Source organism: Protomyctophum bolini (genome assembly GCF_963924005.1).
Source record: "Protomyctophum bolini genome assembly, chromosome: 2".
Classification (NCBI taxonomy): Eukaryota; Metazoa; Chordata; class Actinopteri; order Myctophiformes; family Myctophidae; genus Protomyctophum; species Protomyctophum bolini.
Genome location: NC_137863.1, coordinates 37,422,967 through 37,440,694, shown reverse-complemented (window position 1 = coordinate 37,440,694; position 17,728 = coordinate 37,422,967). Strand labels below are relative to the sequence as shown.

At 40.6% G+C, this 17,728-nt stretch overlaps 1 protein-coding gene across 1 annotated transcript; it reads left to right on the top strand.

Annotated features, from left to right (window-relative positions):
• Positions 1-221: 221 nt before the first annotated feature.
• LOC308325053 (ras association domain-containing protein 1-like) lies at positions 222-17,550 on the top strand. Its single transcript, XM_080777437.1, has 8 exons — positions 222-582; positions 1,298-1,430; positions 2,957-3,215; positions 6,880-7,004; positions 14,346-14,450; positions 14,559-14,850; positions 15,873-15,988; positions 16,150-17,550. Exons 2-8 carry the CDS (start codon positions 1,350-1,352, stop codon positions 16,294-16,296), a joined length of 1,125 nt encoding a protein of 374 aa, XP_080633563.1. The 5' UTR covers positions 222-582; positions 1,298-1,349; the 3' UTR covers positions 16,297-17,550.
• The last annotated feature ends 178 nt before the right edge of the window (positions 17,551-17,728 follow it).

The following is a 17,728-nucleotide window of genomic DNA, read 5'->3' as shown; positions in this document are numbered from 1 at the left end:
TTTGTAGTGGCTATAGGCTATGCTTCTTCGCCTTTTGATTGTTGGTTGGTGGTATTTAATCTAGTCAAATTAAGTATGGGTTTATCACTTTCAGCTGTTCACTCACACATGTGCTGAATCAAAAACACATTCATATTTCGGATAATTCATCGGAGGGCGGGAGACTACTTTATACGCCCACGTTCATGTCTCAGAACCACAGTCTATGCTCAGAACTCAGAAGCACCCCCTATGTGAAAACATTCCGGATGTCAACTCAATCTTTGGCATCTCACTTTTCTTGTCTTTTCCTTTGGTTAGTCTTATCTTGCTGTAACAAATGAAGGTGACAAAAGAGGACGACCGCATTGCTACTGTGGTGTAAAGATTATGCTGCTACTTGGAAAAGCGAGGACTGATGCTTTATTTCCACTACCAGAGATAATGTAGGGCTAGGGCAGGCTATACTGTACGTATGGCAGGCTGCTAGATCAGAGGCTGTACATCTCCGTTACTTTTAAGTAACAGCGGTTCCTCCGGAAGATTTGGTTGTCGGCTAGAAAACGTCTTGAGACGATCGGTGGCGTTGCTATATTGTTTTCGGTAAGTACATGTTTAACTAGTTAAGATCTTCTCATATAGCAAGTTGGAAATGATGCAGAAATGTCTTGAGAGACCCTTGAAGTGTCTCTTATATTGTCTTATTAAACACTGAGGACGATTTTCCTCATCCCTTGTTTATCCTTTTATCTTTTTAACCAGCTAGCACTGGTCTTGTACTTTGATTTGTTTTCTTGAATAAAGTTTGTTCCTAGCCTTTATGCAACGCGCTTTGGGCATTTAAAAAAACTCTGTAGCCTACATTTGAGCTATTATTGATTATTATTATTTCCTGACGACAATAATTAAAGTTTGACACCAAATTGAAATTTTGTGTCAGCCTACTCGTCCTGTGATTATAGTCTACTAGTGCAAGCATGGGACATTATTCACAAAACAAGTTTATTTAAATTATTGCACATTTCCACAGGTAACGTTACAGTACACAAAACACTAGAATTGACGACACATTTGATTAATGTTGGTTACATCATATAAGGAGAGGAGTGACATTTGAAAACAATTAAAAATAGTAGGAAAGAGTTAATAGAATAGCAGTAGATTACAGAGAACAATCTAATCCGCTGATCCAACTCAGCTATTTGTCCTAAAAACAGTTGTCCTAAAAAAGCTATTATGCAATGTCACATGTAGCCTGTAGGGCCCAACTTGGACTTTCCAAAGTCAACAAATGAATGATATGACTTTGTTGTTGCAGGTGGCCTGTCCCAGTATGCTGATGATGGCACAGCCCAGGACTGAATGACAAGATGTATTGGGGGGGGGAGTTCATTGAGCTCCATGACCTGACACTGGACAGAGACCAGATAGAGCTGACCAGCCCACCGCAGGTACCTAGTGGTGGAAGAACATACAGTATACATACTGTACATACAGTAACCCATTAAGACATGATGTGGCCGATTCTACAAAAGGCATTCATCAGCAGTTATCACACTTTCGAGATCTTATTTTTTAAATGTAAAAACAATAATCAGATGTACAAGTTTGCAGCGTGGCACTAAGTGAGCTTGTATGCCTGCTACTTTTTTTAATAGCCAACAATCTAAAATCCTTTCCCGGTTTTATTGGGTTAAGTTAAAGTAGAAATATTTCTATATAAAAACTGTGCTACAAGTAAAGTACAAAAGTTTATTGTCATGAATGTCTTTCGAGGATGTAGGCCTAGTTGTGAGCTTATAGATCGGCTATTTTCGAATAGACAGAAGTATAAAATAGTTTAATTGGTTAATGTATATTTTGTAATAATAATCCAAACGTAACTAGTAACTAAAGTTTTTTAATAATTTTAGTGGAGTAAAAAAAGCAATGGTACAATATTTGAATCCAAAACGCTCGCCCCAAAACACAATCATACTTAAAGGAGAATTCCATACTAAAAGGCTTTCTTACCTTTCTTTGTAGTTGTTACGTCCCCACCAAAGAGGTCCAGGTGTTATTTTGTGCAAAAGCTCCTTATTGGCTATTTCCCCTACCATAAGCCCTAAATGAATTGAATGGGAATTGAATGGGAATTGAATGGGGCTATGGGGTGTTGTGCTAATTTGCTTATTTCCATTGCTCAAAATTATAATTTCTTTGTATATATCCTCTCTTCATAATGTAAATAATATTTCAAGCGGCACACTTTACTACTTCTTTCGATGGAAATAAGCGAACTAGCATAACACCCCATAGCCCCATTCAATTCCCATTCAATGCAATGCAATTCATTGAAGGCTTATGGTAGGGAAAATAGCCAATAAGGAGCACAAAAAAACACCTGGACCTCTTTGGTGGGGACGTAACAACTACAAAGAAAGATAAGAAAGATAAGAAAGCATTCTAGCATGGAATTATCCTTTAACCTACTTAACCTACCATACTTAACCTGAGGCCAATTCTACAAATGCCTTCTAAATCAGTAGTTCTCACATTTTCAAGATTTTTCTAAAATATTCAAAAAGATCCACTGTGAGCTTGTATATGTTCTAGTTTTTGAATAGCCAATGCAACAATCTAAAATGACAGATGCTTTCCCGGTTGTTATGGGTACAGTATGTGAGTGTATATATACGTACTTAGTTGTTTCCCATCACCACAGGCAGTGGGTGGTGGGGGCGGCAGTGGCTCAGGGGTAGAGTGGCCGGTAGAATGGCCGGATGGGAACCGTGAGGTTCCCAGCTCAATCCCGGACTCCCGCAGTGTCCTTGAGCAAGACTCTGAATCTGAACCCCTAATTGCTCCTGATTTGCTAGTTGGTGCCTTGCATGGTTTTCACCGCCATCTGTGTGTGAATGGGTGAACGTAATGCACAATCTATGTAAAGCGCATTGGATAAAGGGTAAAGACGCTATATAAATGCACCATTTACCAGGCACCTCGCCGCCTCCTGGAGAGGGCCAATGCAGTGAGGATCAGCCCATCCAAGGTGCCAGAGCTGCTGAGCAGAGTGGGCATCATCAGACTCGGTGACTTCAAGGATCCACTGCTCCTAGAGGAGAAGGGAGAGCGGCTCCTAGAGGAGAAGGGAGAGGGGCATAACTTCCAACCCTGTAGCCACGCACAGCCCACCTGGTGTGACCAGTGTGGAGACTTCATATGGGGCTTGTACAAGCAAAGTCTCCGCTGTGCCAGTAAGTTTATTGTTTTGCATCCATCGTTTTGATGTTGTATGAGTATGTGTAGGTGGTGCAACAGGTAATCAACAAACTAATCAATGTAATTGATTATTAAAAAAGGAACAATAATCAATAATTGAATAAGATAATCGATAATAAACTACCGGTAATCATATCATAATTTAAAAAATCAATCATAATTAAGGCAAATGGCTATTTTCAGCTATTTTCACAATTTTTGCATGCCACCATTGTGCAAAGTTATTCAATAACGCTTAAGTGGTTACTCGATTCGTCGATGAATATATATATATACATACAGGACAGGTAAATATTACTATAATTATAAAAATAAAAAAAACACTCGATTATTATTTAATTAATAGAAAAAGTATTCAATTTAGAATTTGGTTTACGAAAATATTCAGTAGTTGCAGCCCTTATTATGCCTGTGCACTTGCATGCTCCTGTGTGCATGAATATGCTAGAATGAGAGACGATTGACACTATTATAGAACTACAGGAAACTATTAAGGCGGTCATAGACTCAAAGACTTCTGCATTCATTCATGGGTGCGTTTCAGCGGTCTGTGCCAGGCCATGTAGCTTACGGTCATTGTGTTTGAGCAGAAGTAATCTGGGCTGCCTGTCTGTGAGAGTGGCTCTATTTGAAGACAACTTTACTCACTGTGGCTCAATAGGCTTTAATGAGGAGTTTCTATGAGGGGAACATTATGATTCCCAGCAGCATGTCAGCAGCTGAGCGGCATGCAGTAAACACATGAACCATGGCGTCACTGTTCTGGGCATAACATCATAGGCCAACATTCAGGGAAAATCTACAAGCATGTACAAAGCATGACTTTGCGATGCGTTGTGAGCTTCTAGGTTGTTGTTTTCAGCTACGAACTTTGATGTAGAGAAGGAGAGGGTATCGATAAACCCCTGTGAGACTTAAAAAGGTTTGAGTGTTTTTTTTAAGAAGTTGTGTGGTCGGTCATGTCCAAATTCTGGATTAGCTAATCAGCTATATTACTTTGTTCATGCTTTAGTAAGAGATGCTAAACATGTTATCTTCCTTTTGGACATACATGTACCTAAGCCTAGGTCAGGCTTAAAAATATAGCTTGTTCATTATGCATTGAAATAATTAGTAACAGCTCCCTGAACTAGACATCACAACTGCTCATGCAAGAGAGTCACTAACATAATGTCTTTGCACTAGTGATCAAACATCATATTTATTCCATATGTGTATGCTCTCTAACTTATACTGTATATTGACTATATAGTGCTATAGACTAGAGCACTAGACTAGACTAGAGCATAAGCCCAAAACGTTATTGTCATTGCAATGTAAAGCAAAACAGATTAGATTCATATGTAACTCCTGGCTGCCACTATACTGAGCATGATGTACAGTAGAAACATTGAAAGTAATACATACTATGTACATGGTATTGCTATACATTTCATATATATTTAGTAACCTGTTTTGCAAATAATGTGAATGAAAATATCACATCAGTTACAGTATCTTTAATGTTTCATAAGGAACAAAGTTAAAGGCATAGTATGTCACTTTTGTGTTTACCTTATAGTATATATCTTTTCACCAATAATTTCCCTCTATACCAGCAGTTATCAGCCACTAGACTAGAGTACCTGGAGAAAAGACATTGCCCTCTTGCTGTCATTTTGTATTTTCACTGTTTGTTTTGGTATAGACATTTTTGTGCTACTAAAACCACCTGTCCTATGGGCTGCCTATGGGCCATATGTTTACATTCCAGCATTCAGCAAAAATCTGATTATAAGAGAGGAGTCACAAGGAGACTGCATCATCCCATTAAGAAAATCTTCTTTCAGTCAATCTGCCTTCCCATTAAGGGATGCTGTACCAACCTACATCAAGGAACTCACCACTTACTTACATGTCCTTTACTAGACATAGACAGTTAAAAACATGGTTTACTACAAGCCACCAAATATATCAACCCTGGTTCAAGTTTCAAGGTCTGCGAGGAGTCCAGAATGAGTAACCCAGCACCATCTTGTATTAACAGATGGATGTCTTCATGTTTGTGTTGTTAACCACTTAAATCATATACATACTTATTTGACCAGGGCCCCTCAGGGCTCTATACTTGGTCCGCTTCTCTTTTCCCCCTACACAAAATATCTTTATCGAAATTAGCCAATCTACTCACAATCAGAATAGGAACACTAGGATTAATGTGATTTAACTGCCCTGTTGCTTGACAGATGCACTGTTCCTGAGAAATAAAGGATACATTGTTCTATGCCCAAATCAGTATTCCAAGCTTGGATGAGGGTGGAGATTTGTAATACATCTTTATATATAATGGAAACTTCTTCTAGAGCATATTAATACATATTTAATATTAGATGTCATAATTAGTGATGCACTGAATATTCGGCCGCAGAAAATATTCGGCAGAAAATGGCTAAAAATGCATTTTCGGCCTATTCGGTTTCGGCCCAAATAGGCAGAAAATATATCACTGAATAGTGTATGCAATTAATGCATTCAAAAGAGCTGAATAAATGTTTTATGGATCCATAATAGTGATTATTATTTAAGTTAAGTTTTGCCATAACCATAACATAACATTTGTAGAATCAAACTCAGGTTAATAAGTGAGGATACTAAAACAGCGATATTCAGTTACACTTCATACCAATGATACTGTGCGGGTGTAGGTATGTTAAGTGATAACCACTTTCAACATGGCATTATAGGCAAAAGCTTTCTAAATCTTTCAAATTTTCCAAAAATCTACAAGCTTGTAGGTCAACAATCTTTGCTATTTGTTGTACAACAAAGTATATAGTGCTTAAGTGGCATTCTGGACTAGACCCGTCTGGCTGGAAACATTGTGGTTGCAAGGACTGACCTTCTGACCTTTCAGCTACATGACTGTGTCACAGTCATTACCCGGTGATTGAGAGATAATTTATTCTGTACTTACTCTGTATAAACATACTATTTTAACTAGTGATGCCCCGAATATTCAGCCGCAGAAAATGTTCGGCAGAAAATGGCTAAAAATGCATTTTCGGCCCATTCGGTTTCGCCCCGAATAGGCAGAAAATATATCACCGAATAGTGTATGCAATTAATGCATTCAAAAGGGCTGAATAAATGGACCCATAATAGTGATTATTATTTAAGTTACGTTTTGCCATAAACATTTATTTTGCCATAAATCAGGTAGCTTTAAGGTACGGCCATGACAGCAATGGTAGGAAAAAAGATGTATAATATTAATCATATTCGGTATTCGGTTTTCGGCCAACTGTTTCCTTGATTCGGTATTCGGTTTCGGCCATGAATTTCCCTTTCGGTGCATCCCTAGTCATAATAGAAGAAGCATTGCTTGTGTTTTACTGTCATTTCATTTTACATGTGAAGGAATCAAACTGTAATGACACTAAATGGCCAGTGGAGGACGACATTGTCCATTTACAATTCCAAACAGTCCTGAAACTATTCAGGCTTGGGGTGTTTCATATAGTTTTTATTTTGTATACATCGAAAGGTCTTCATATAGCACAAACATGTATACACATGTATTTGTTTCAGGCTCATGTTCTATGCAAATAACTGGCAAAGATTATGCTACCTTATTTTAATATTACTTTCACCAATTTACAGATTGTAGATTCACATGCCACCACAGATGCAGTGCCCTCATCCAGTTAGACTGCAGTTGGGACCGATCCTCCACAGCTGACCAAACATGTGTTGTAGAGCACACCATAGAAACGGACACGAATGTGGTAAGGACCTCAGTAGGAAAGTATTTAATTAACTTGGCTGTTTGCCATGGCTCATATAACTTTGGATGCAATCAGATGGGGTTGTTCCTCTTTTAGTTGTTAAACATTGCCACTGGCACTTTGCATACAGAAGTAAGAGGTTCCCAATATCTGAGTCACATTCTGTTAGCTTCCCTCAGCTGAAAATAATACTAGTTAAGTTCTTCTCACGCTATAGGAGAACTGGGTAAGCTGAGCCACCCCATGTTTCAAGGAGCCCCAAAACAATATGCAGTATGCATGCAGCAATACCAATTATAGGTTGATCTTAACATTACAGTAGCCATGTGATGGTTTGAATCATAATACTGCACATGTTGAATTAACTAGAGCCATGTTTTGTGATTTTATTGAGCTCCTGATATAATGATTCAGAATAGGAAGTAAGGTGGTATCACACATCAGATAGGGTTTATTCTAGATTCTTGATGTTTATAGATCAGTTATGTTATTTCCGATCATGGCTATATGTGGTCAAATGAGCAGCTGAGTTTGGGGTAAGTTGAGCCTATTAAATCAATGAGAAAAATTATTAAAATATTATTATTACCAAATAGCTTTCTTATTTAACACATAATAGTGAAGACAGTGATATTTTTTTAGATGGACTAAATCTTATTCTATGAAGATTATAGAATGAGCATTTTTTTGTTACAAGATCAACTTCCCACACTGGGTAAAGGAACTCTTTTTTTATTTTTTTTATCAATGTTCCCTCTGGCAAATGTTCCTGCTTTAGGCGTTGTTTTGTCACTTGGACAGAAACCTTGATGTCCACATCATAATGACGACCTGTGCGTACCCATGTGCAATTTCCAAATAGATAACCGATTCCCAGAATGTCGGTATCGGAGTCAACAGTGCTACCATCACACTGTTCGGTGGAAAATAAACTGAACTGAACTGAACTGAGGCTGGGGTGATGGTTGATTTATGCAGTCCTACCTGGCCTGAGTCAAACTAACTGGGCTCAGAGCTAGGTAGAGCTAGGCCAATGCTGTGGACAGCACACAGGATAAATCTGTCCTTTTCACAAAAATTCAGGGCAATAACAGATGCAGGACAGATGACAGCCAAGGTTTTGAGATCACAAAGTCTTATTTCTGAGTACCCAGAATCACACTGTTTGCCATGCTGTGTTACTATGCAGAGAAAACTGTTGCAGGAGAGAGCATAATGTTAAAGTCTGTCTGGACAGTGACAGTGGCTTTCCCTGAATTGTGGTATGACAGATTTATGCTGTGGGTAGCTCTGGTCCATAGCTCTAATGCGTTGCATTTAGAGCTATGTTACTCTCAACTTCCGCCACTCGCATGAATGCAGACCAGCCTCTCCTCTTTAGAGTAAATAAAAATTACGTTTTTGCTACTAGCCAAAACAAAGGTGTGTCATTAGAAAGCCTATTTTCCTTAGTGGACGCACTCTGAGCCCCCGCCACCACACATATAAACTGTACTTTTTGGGCAATTCTCTGGGCAATATCGGTAGAAGGCGAAGTGGAGTAACTAAAAGTATTTTTTTCCCCGGTAGAAACAAAATCCCCTTTTCGCCAAAAAGTACAGTTTATACGTGTGGTGGGGGGCTCCGAGTGCGTCCACTAAGGAAAGTAGGCTTTCTAATGTCATAACCCGCCTTTGTTTTGGTGAGTAGCAAAAACGTTATTTTTATTTACGCTAAAGAGGAGAGGCTGGTCTGCAACTCTGCATTCATGCGAGTGGCGGAAGTTGAGAGTAACATAGCTCTAAATGCAACGCATTAGAGCTATGGACCAGAGCTATGCTGTGGGTATCAATTAACTCATTGTACATGCTCGACAGGTTATAGTCACACCTAGCTCTGAGACCTTAGTTTGACTCTGCTAGTGCCTTGCTCGGACATGCCTCATCATGGTGCTTAAGGTTGCGCTTCTGTTGGAGTTCTTGCCTTGTTTTCAAGTCTGCTCTACAGTACATGGTCCGTGGGGCCAGATTCCTTCGACGTCAACATGGTACGAAAAAGGTATTGAGTTTTTGGATATTTGATTTGACTGTGCCTTCTTGATATTTGACTTGTTCTGTGTTTCAATATTTGAACTCTTCCTGTAACTGCAATTTGAGAACACTTTTTCAGTTTTACATTATAATCATGTGGTGACAAAGTTGACTCTGATCAGAATTCATATGTTTGAAAAGGACCAAGCACTCACTTGGTCCTTTTAGGATCTAAATAAGAGTTCTTAAAAGGACCAAGTGATCTTTTCAAAGATATACTGCTAGAATTGTGCAAACAATAAACGTGCACTGTGAGATATTCAACTGATGAGTGCTCACATTCTCTTTTTCAAGTTATCCAGAATTCCTTAGGTGTCATGGTATGCAAACGGCTGCCCCCAGCATCACTATGTAATGATGCAGAGGTAAGCGTTTAGCATACCATGACAAAGGGCTGGCTCTGAAGCTGAGGGAACATTGGGCCTAAAAGCTGACCCCTCTGTGGTTGTGCCCCAAGATTCACACAACAAAGGTTGTGACATTTAGCATTATCTGTATTAGTTTGCCTAAATCCAGCATACAATTAGTGGAAATATGAGGAGCACTTCTTACTTTCATCTTCCACTTTAGTTTGCCTAAATCAGGCTTACAGTTACAAATAGTGAAACTTACCTTGGGGTTTTATGCTCTGGTGCACATTCATCTGTAAGTATAAGTAAGGCATGCATGTGAAAATGTCTGTCCCATTGGCTCAAGGGAGGCCAGCTGCCTTGGCCTTTGAAATCCCTTAGCTGTAGTTCATTTGATTGGTTCGGGCTAGTAGTTTCATTATAACATGGGATACAATGCAAAGGTGTGGACGAGTAGCTAGCGGACTAGCAGATACCAACCTGGGGGTTACGCCTGGCATTGGCACACGGGTGGAGCAGCCGCCCTCCACTCCCTCCTATATCCAGCATCAGGGACTGTACTCTGCTGTGTTCCTAGCTCTGCTGTCGCGCTGCAGTGTCTACTTGGGTGGTGCGCCCTCTTCCCCTCATAGCTGTACCTTGGGTCGCCATCTGTTCTGGGTGCTTGACACAGGGACAAGTGCCCAATGCCAGCCGCATTCTTCTCTCCCTGATTCTAACAATTTCTACATATCAGGACAGTTTCGCATATCATTTTGTCTCCAGTTGGCTTGCTGACGAATAACAAACACATTAAGAAATTAAAAACTGCTGTGGAAAAGGAATGATATTCATTGTTACCTGCTGCCACAACATGGTGTTTGTGTAACAGGTAACACGTGTAGTTCAAATCATAACAAAGGAAAATTTGTTCCAAGATGGGTGTGGTAGGAGGAAGGCAAGGGAAGTAGGGCTCAAGGTCATCACAGATAGCCTACTGGCTGAATACCAAGCCTTTCAAGCTTTGAAGTCAAGGAGAAATTAGTTCTTGAACAATAAAAATAACAAAATGTTGCCTCTCCTCACAAGACACTTTCAAAGATTATTTTGCAAAAATATATATTTATTTAACCAAACGTTTTAACGATAATCTTTATTTTAAATACATAGAATAGAAGTCATAAAAAAACAAGTAGGCCTCAGAAGTAGGGGGGGGGAAAGATTCCTAAATGTTCACATGCCTCACATGATCAGCTCTCACGTTGGCAGTATAATGTTGGCCTACAGGAAATTAGAGGGGTGATGTCATCGGCGATTTGGTATTTCCGTGTTTCCCAAGGGCGTCCAATCAAAGCCGGTTGCGCCGGTTTGTGTATTTTCTAAACTCAAACTCAACGGCCTTTCTGGTCCCGCTGGGTGGGGCCACGCAGCGGGCCCGGGTGGGTGGGTGGGGGCCACACAGCGGAGGGAAACGACTAGGGCGGGGACCACAGAGTGCATCCTGTATGTTGTAACTGTTCACACACTTTGAGGTTTGAAGAACGCACTAGTCTCGTCGTAACGTGGTCGTGTTTTATAGGCTGAAGAAGAGGTTTTTGTAGCTGAATAAGCGAATACATTAATAATCGACTCCGTAGTGTCACATTGTTACATTGTAAATCTGATCATGAGCATTAAAGAGGCGGACAGCGGCTCGGATAAGACCCCGTCCTTTGAGATGACGTGGGGAAGCTCCACTAGCAGCGGCTACTGCAGTGAATCTGACTCGGATTCGGAGTTCGAACAGTACTTTACTGCCAGAACATCATTCATTCGTAAACCCGTTAAAGAGAAACAGGTGAGATAGACGTTTTTTTGTTTTGTTTTCCGGATTCACGATCTCACCCGATGACCTAATATTGTTGTTGGCAGATTGCGATCATAGTTTTGTAACTTTAGCCGTTTTAATGAAAAGGTGCTCTAAAGTTGGTCTTAGGCTATAACTTAGGTCTACCATGGTCTTATAGTAACTATAAGACCAAAATCTGGTCAGTTTGTACTACAGTTTATGTACTAAGTCTACCGGGGTTGACTAATGGACGGATATGTAATTCAATTTCTGGCCCAACTTTGTGATATTATTGCTTTTACTTAACGGCGGAAGCTGTTATGTATGAAGAACTCTAAGTTGAAGAAGTTTGCATTATTTATTCTTTGAATTTATTAATACAAACGGAACACTCCTTCTATAGTTATTACAGTGTAGTCTCAGACAGACAAGAGGGCGCTGTTTTTCCTTGATTTGCCTATGGGTTCCCAGATTGATTACAATGAAACACACACACAACAAGCCCACAACTGTTTAATGACGTACTCCACCTACTCAAGTTTCTTAACAGTCATGGTTCATTCATTGTTGTGTATCTCATTAAACGCAGTCATCAAGCATAATGGGTATGCGTGTGACATCATCATCAAACTTGGAAGTTATGCAGGAACGCCTACTGAGTGGCAAAAAACTACTATCTGGCCTTGACAACCTCATACATCCAAACAGAAAAGTCCTATTTGATTGCATTAAACAATGTCAAACTCACCTTGCATGTTGCTTTGCCACTCGATGTGCCATTCACTTTAAGCATGCGCAATTGCGCATACCCTCTATTCTTCCACATTTTAGGTTGAGCAAAATGACTCACGGAATGTTTTGGGTTAGGTCTTTCCATAGGGGATCATTTTGAACTCATCTTTGTTATATCCCCGCCCACAGTGCAGTTTCACAATGGGATGGTACTTCCTGTGTAAAGAGCACAGAACAAACAGGTTGTTTCATACTGAAACAGTTACTTTCTAAACATACAAGCTTAACATTCTCATTTTGACATCAAACATTTAGTGGAGACAGGCAGATAACATGGGCTGGCACATGCAGCATGTAATTATGCATGTGTTCTTGACTGCCATAGTAAAGACAGCTGTCCCATGATTGCCTACTGGACATAAACTCAGCCTTCCCTTCAATCTGCCCCAGGATTCACGTTATTGATCCTGACAATGATCAATGAGCTGCTGTTAGTTCTCCATTAGGTCTTCAAACAGCTGTGGCCAGTTGGGCTTCTAATGAGACTCTAATGTTCAATAAACCAAATCATTTTAAAGTGGTCATGGGGTCTGGATGGACAGTGCTTGAATGGAGTACCGTAATATTTATGTAAATGTATAATTTCAAAGGAGACTTTAACTCTTTTCCACATAATTAGATGTGTATCAGTCGTAGTGCTGATGTTAGCAACATCGATCAAGAGGGGTTTATGGATATTGATCCACAGGTTATACTCATCAGGAAAGGCTGGCTCTGCTGATAGTCAGATATCAAACTAGGGCTATTTAATGTGTTCTCCAAACTACTGCTAAACCCGTGCAGGTTTTGTAGTACATAGAATGTTGATTTCAGAGAGGAAGTGAAGTTTCACCGTTAGACACAGGAAGAGCATAGCTGTGGTTTCTTTCGTGTCGAAAGACCTTAAAGTCTGACTGGCCTGCAGATGCCAGAGGGCGAATGTTCACGATGAGAAAAAGATGACTGGTGGTCTGGGAGTGTATGGCCGATGATGAGGCAGCTGACCACAGGATATGCTGTGTTAACAGAGGAAGGCTTTGTCCCATTCGGCAAGGAGGGGAGCAAGCCTGGGGGTGGGCGGGGTTGCTATTTTTACATGAATACAGTGTTTTAGGAATGCAGAGCAGAGGCTCTGCACACAGTCATGGCAAACAGCTGCAGAAACCGGCAAGTTCCTAATCCTCATGGCCACCCGATCTACCACCCTCCCCTCCCCCACGAAGAGATAGGAGGAGTTGAGGAACCACTTTGGGTCCAATCAGTGGGCAGAGAGCTGACATCATGGGTGTCAGTTCCTCTTTGCAACGTTGACAGGAAGTCAGGACAGGAGTCTGATGCAACTGGTGCTGACTTTTAGAAAGAGAGAATGAAGCCATATAAACAAACACAACTACAACTCTGTTATCTGTCTTTTATTTATTTTGCTAAATTAGTTATATATAACTGTTAGAATAGCAAGATTAAGATGATATACTTAAGTGAAATACTTACATAAGTAAGTAAGCCTTGCCATGAGGCCCATAGGGCAGGATTCTATCTCCTGTTTCTGTAGCGTGAGGCAGCTTGATGTACAAGTACAGCCCCTGGACTAGCTACCCCTGGACATGACACTAGTATGTTGCAGGGACTGACCCCCAATCCAACCCTTGATGCTGAGTGCAAAACTGGGTCCCATCTTTCACAGTCTTTGGTATGACCCAGCCGATCAAACCCCAACCTCCCAGTCCCAGGGCGGACACTCTAACCACAAGGCCACTGTGCTGGTTATTATACTACATATATACAATATACATATAAAAAGCTTTGATCTACCATTGCAATTTCAGGACAAACCTCTCAGGTCCTCGTTACTTCTTAAAGATTTCAGACATTTTAAAATAGTCTATTTCCCCCAAATGCTGAAACGTATGTTTTAACTATCTCGACATACGGTTTCAATTACGGTGTTGACATCTACTCTCAGAATTTATTGTGAACTCATAGAAATGTTATGGGTTTAACTTGCCAGCAGCAGTATGCTCAGCTATGCTATTAAACAGCTTAATGTGCAAGTAAAATTTACTAGCATATATAGAGTCAATTATTGATCCAATGCCACCAGAAAAGAATGTACTAACTAGTAGTTAGTACATTATTTTCCACATGTAGTCAGCATGACAGTGAGTGGTTTTAGCCATAAAGTAGTAGGCTGTATGTTTCAATAGGTCTGGAGATGGATCAAAGATAGCTCAATGCTGACACCTGCTGGTAAAATAATCCCATGTTTTTAGCAGATGCTTTTCTCCAGAGTGAATGACTACCGGTATTAAACTTCAGACATTTGTTTGTTCTTTCATTTTTGTAGGATGAACATGTTGAAGTAGGAAAGAAGGAGCTGACATCTGCAGAGATTCAGCAGAAGGTGAAGGAGTACAATGCTCAAGTCAACAGCAATTTGTTCATGAACATGGTGAGTCCCCACTCTCCTCTGACCATACCTACGTTGAGTGAAACATAACTGTAATAATGCATTGCCATACATATACATTTATCACAAATATCCTATTTTCTTTTACAGAACAAAGATGGCTCCTACAATGGGTTCATAAAAGTCCAGTTCAAGCTGGTACGCCCTGTCTCAGTTCAGCCACCAAAGAAAGGGGCTGCAGGGCACGACGCTGGAGGCAAGAAGGCTGGTTTAGTGAAACGTCGCACATCATTCTACCTGCCTAAAGACGCATCCAAACACCTACACATAAGCTCCCGAACGTCCGCCCGTGAGGTCATCGAGGCACTGTTGAAGAAGTTCACTGTGGTGGACAATCCTGGCAAGTTCGCTCTGTTTGAGCGCAGCGAGCGTCACGACCAAGGTAAGCCTCGTTATTAGCCCAATTATGAACTTTTGGTCAAAAATAGCACAATGTCTGGGCCATGGCTCAGTGATCAGGCACCTTGGCTGGTAATCCAGTCTGGCAGTGTGCCGCAGGTTCGACTCCCGATCCCGACGGCCTTTACTGCATGTCTTCCCCCATCTCTCTCAGCCTACTATATAAAAAATAAAGGCGAAAGCCACACAAAAACCCCCCATTAAAAATAGCACAATATCTTTGACTAAATACATTGATAAATAAATTATAATCATCAATACCCATATAATAACTAAGGGTGTAAAGCCAGAATAGATCAGTTAGAACAGTTGAGTTCAGTCCAGAAAGTTACAAAACGTAATGCCATATCACAATATTTGGATCTCCAAAATCACAGATGATGATATAATGATAAAACCGAGGTAGTCCTCATTGGTTCCAAATCCACACTCACCAAGCAACCCAGTTTCACTCTCACCATTGACATTTGACAACTCCTCGGTTTCCCCCTCCCCTCAGGTTAAGAGTCTGGGTGTCGTCCTCGACAGTACCCTTTCATTCCACACCCACATCAACACCACCATCCTATCCGCCTACTTCTACCTCAGAAACATCAACCGCCTCCGCCCCTCCCTAACTCCCCACAGTGCAGCAATCCTGGTTCACTCTCTTGTCACTTCCCGCCTGGACTACTGTAATTCCCTTCTCTTTGGTCTCCCCGACAAACTCCTCCATAAACTCCAACTAGTCCAGAACGCTGCTGCTGCTTCAAACTCACCTCAAACCCCCCTGTTTAGGCAGGCCTATGACTCTGGGTGACCTCTGTGTATTCTACTGCAAGCTGTGCCCTAGTTTTGTTCTGATTTTAACTGTGTTCTTGTACTGTTTTTAACCTGTACGGTGACCTTGAGTGCCCTGAAAGGCGCCTTATAAATAAAATGTATTATTATTATTATTATTGCCCAGCCTTACCTCCTTAGTATTCATAATTTGTTTACAGAGCTTTTTCCTCCATTTCCCCACAGTTTACCTCCGTAAGCTATCTGCTGATGACCGTCCACTCTATCGACGTCTTTGTGCTGGCCCAAATGAGAAGGTCCTCAGCCTGGTTCTGAAGGAGAATGAAACTGGAGAAGTCAATGTGAGTATGACTTCTGAGAACCAATGTGGTTCATCTATCTCTCTTTTTGCATAAAATCCAAAACACTTCTTTGGATCATACTCTGTTTCAATTATTCACTAGTACACTTCAGTGAATAAATAAGCACTAATACACAACATGTCCTCCTTTACGCTATGCAGTGGCACGCCTTCTCTATGCCCGAGTTGAAGAACTTCAATCGTATGCTGCAACGAGAAGAGGAGGAGCATGTCAAGCAGATAATACAGCGTTACGCCCTTGCCCGCACCAGGATGCAGACTGCACTTGCTGGTTCTACCCCTGGCTGAGAGGACTTTCCGCCCGGGGGAATGGCATGCACCACTTGACTGGAAACTCATCTGAAGTTGACCGGTCGTCTTGCATTCAAAGATCCCAGAGAACACAATTCAAACACCTCCCTCCATATGGAGGAGAGTGAGCGAGAGAATGAAAAGGCGCACGACTGAGAGAGTGCTATCGCGAACGTGCGTGTGAGAGAATGAGAGAGAAGTGCCTTACACCTAGAAGAGCCTGATGTGCCTGATGAGAGAATGTGAGATGAAATCATGTAAGACTATGAGCCTGAATAGACACTGGCTTTGTCCATGAATGTTTTTCATTATTGGGTCCCATTTGACTATCTTGAATACCCCAGCTTTGGCCACTTTAACTTTGAAAAGTATATCAGTTATTGCTTTCACCATTCCATTATGTGAAGAAAACCACCAGCATCCGTTAAGAAAACTCAGGTGAGATGCTGGGGTGACTGGTATGAAAAGGGGGGGGGGGGGGGGGGAGCAGCTTCTGCCCACACAATGCTGTGCAAAAATCAACATTTTTATTGCAAGCCATTGGTCATAAGTCCTTATTTAGGATGATGCCTTTTGTCCTTATCACACTCCACTTGCAATGAAAATCAAATAAAAAAACGTGTTTGCACCACACAGCACTGAGTGCACAGCAGCTTTTGAATTTAATTACCATTCCGGTATGTAAGAAATATTTGTAAATACTTGTTGATAAAGAATTATAACCTTTTTCACGGCACCTGCAGTCCTATTGTAGTTTGCGTGTTAGCAGTTTGAAGCAGATTAAATGCAGGAGGTAGCCAACGGCAGCCATGGTAGGCAACCAGCTCTTAAAGCAAAGCAAACAAACAAACCTTTAATTTGCTTTTTTTAACTTGCACATGGATGCTTCACACAGCTGCACACTGATATCCTTTGAGAAAGTTAAAACTATTTCTAGCTGCCAGGATTTTCATTTGACCCAGGCCCAAGTTCTCCAGTATTTTCTTGTACTGTCCCGACTCCCTGTGTGAGTACGACTGATACGGACATTTGTATGGAATTATGAATGTTAGCGAGAGAGAGAGAGAGCAATGTCAAGATCACTTTGGTTGATTGGAATACTTTATGAATGACATATGTTCAACTTTAAGCTGTTTGTCATTCCTTTTCTATGTTTTGTGTTGTCTCCTTGTTTTTCTGTTCTTTGTGAGATTCATCATCATCTTTGTCTCATTTCACTGTCTGTTTTGATATAAATGTCTCAAAATGTGAGTGCAAGTTTTCTGATTTATTTCTGAAAAACGAAGAATGTTGTATTACAGTTATTGTATTCATTCAATAAAGAGTGCCTAAACAAAATAATGTATTTTATTTTACATATTCATATAGCCTAATAAATTATGCAATGACATAACATACTTAAAATATTTAGTTAGTTTATTATAGTCTA